General features: G+C 59.2%; 1 protein-coding gene across 1 annotated transcript; it reads left to right on the plus strand.

The window, feature by feature from the left end:
* Positions 1 to 962: 962 nt before the first annotated feature.
* Positions 963 to 1,993, plus strand: LOC135980688 (heparan-sulfate 6-O-sulfotransferase 1-like). Its single transcript, XM_065580597.1, has one exon. The coding sequence runs from the start codon at positions 1,391 to 1,393 to the stop codon at positions 1,910 to 1,912; it is 522 nt and encodes a 173-aa protein (XP_065436669.1). The 5' UTR covers positions 963 to 1,390; the 3' UTR covers positions 1,913 to 1,993.
* The last annotated feature ends 7 nt before the right edge of the window (positions 1,994 to 2,000 follow it).

Here is a 2,000-nt window from a genome sequence, read left to right on the forward strand (position 1 = left end):
TTGTAACTGGATTCCCTGGCAGGGTTAATTTTGAGCAGAAGTCTTTGCTGATAACTTTGCAAAAGCATTCTCCTTAGAAATGCTTTTCTGTCAATATCACATCCACTGACCTTGTTTTTAGGCCAACTACCTGTTCCCTTATTTTTAAAATTACACAGCTCACACATGAAAACATCTTTTTTCCCCCCTATAAAGTTTATCACACATGCTTGCTCTTTCCTTCCCACCCACAGCCATCATAAGCCTCATTGTGTCATAGAATAAAGTCTGTGGCACCCACTTGTGTGTAGGGTGACCAGATGTCCCGATTTTATAGGGACAGTCCTGATATTTGGGGCTTTTTCTTATATAGACATTGATTACCCCCTGTCCCAATTTTTCACATTTGCCATCTTGTGTGACATCCCCTGGGGAACGAGCAGATATATTTGGAAAGCACTACTCTGTTTTCATGCAAATGCCCTTCGGTGCTAATAATTTTGCAGGGGTGCTGGGAACCACTGAACCAAACTTTAATCCCTGTATATGATGGAATCCACCTTAAGCAAGGGCACCCCCGTTCCAGCAGCACCTGTGTAATTTTGTTTCAAAAAGGGAGGAGAAATAAACTCAGCTGTGCCAAACCTCTCTCATTGCAGGTGATGTTCAAGGCTGCATGCAAAGGCTCTCCCTGAAGGGATGGTTGCATTGCAGAGTGTTTCCACGAGACCTTTACGTTGTCCCCCAATTTTTCCCTCCTGACTTTGAAATCTCTCTTATTTAAATGGCCACAGCTAGCAGCTCTACACCTTGGCAACCTGGGGGGCGGGGGGCGGAGGCAAAGGGGTCCGTCCTGCTGCTGCTCTCTGAGGAGAACTGTAAAAATCTGGGAGCCTGGAGAGCTCCCCAAGCGCAGCCAGCGGCTGTGAGTAGGAAGTGGAAAAGGGGAGGGGAAAAAAAAGGCTGCGGGCGGGTGCTTGCAACCTCAGAGCTGAAAGGGCTGCGGGGCTTTGCCGTCTCTCTCTCTGTCTCTCTCTGCCTCGCGCTGCTGCTGTCGGCGCGAGGCTGCCGCCGAGAGCGGAGCGGAGCGAGCGGCGCCGGCGCTGTGCATGCTGGGCTCCGATCATGGTGGGCTCGCGCTAGAGGCAGGAAGGGCTCGAGCCAGTCCCCCCCTCGCCCCCGGTAGCCGCGCGCCTCCCGGTCGGCGAGTCCCGGGGAGAGAAGACACCGACCGGGAAGGGGGCTGGTACCCGCCGGGCGCTCGCTCTGTCCCGCACCGCAGCGCCCCGGGACCGCTCGCCGGAGGAGGAAGGGGGGGTTGCCCCGGGTGCCAGCCGCTGTGGGGGGACGGGACCGGACCGTGCCCCCCGCCGCTGCCCCCCGCGTGCCCAGCCCCGGGAGATGGTGACACATGAGGCGCGCTGGCAGGAGCATGGTTGAAAGGACCAGCAAGTTCTTGCTGATCGTGGCCGGCTCGGTGTGCTTCATGCTCATCCTGTACCAGTACGTGGGGCCGGGGCTGAGCCTGGGGGCGCCCAGCGGCCGCGCCCCGGCCGAGGAGCTGGACCTCTTCCCCACGCCGGACCCGCACTATGTCAAGAAGTACTACTTCCCCGTGCGGGCGCTGGAGCGGGCGCTCGCCTTCGACATGAAGGGCGAGGACGTGATCGTCTTCCTGCACATCCAGAAGACGGGCGGCACCACCTTCGGCCGCCACCTGGTGCAGAACGTGCGGCTCGAGGTGCCCTGCGACTGCCGGCCCGGGCAGAAGAAGTGCACCTGCTACCGGCCCAACCGCCGGGAGACCTGGCTCTTCTCGCGCTTCTCCACCGGCTGGAGCTGCGGGCTGCACGCCGACTGGACTGAGCTCACCAGCTGCGTGCCCGGCGTGCTGGACAAGAGGGAGAGCGCCGCGCTCAAAGCCCCCAGGTGAGCGGCATCCCTAGCCCACCCCGCGGGCATGCCTGGCATCCCCAGCAAGGGAAACAACCCAGCCTCACCCTCCTGGTGTTCACTGCACT

This window comes from Chrysemys picta, unplaced genomic scaffold (genome assembly GCF_011386835.1).
Source record: "Chrysemys picta bellii isolate R12L10 unplaced genomic scaffold, ASM1138683v2 scaf6169, whole genome shotgun sequence".
Classification (NCBI taxonomy): Eukaryota; Metazoa; Chordata; order Testudines; family Emydidae; genus Chrysemys; species Chrysemys picta.

Excerpts from the sequence above, each read along its gene's own strand:
- LOC135980688 (XM_065580597.1), top strand. The coding sequence starts at position 1,391 with ATGAGGCGCGCTGGCAGGAGCATGGTTGAAAGGACCAGCAAGTTCTTG.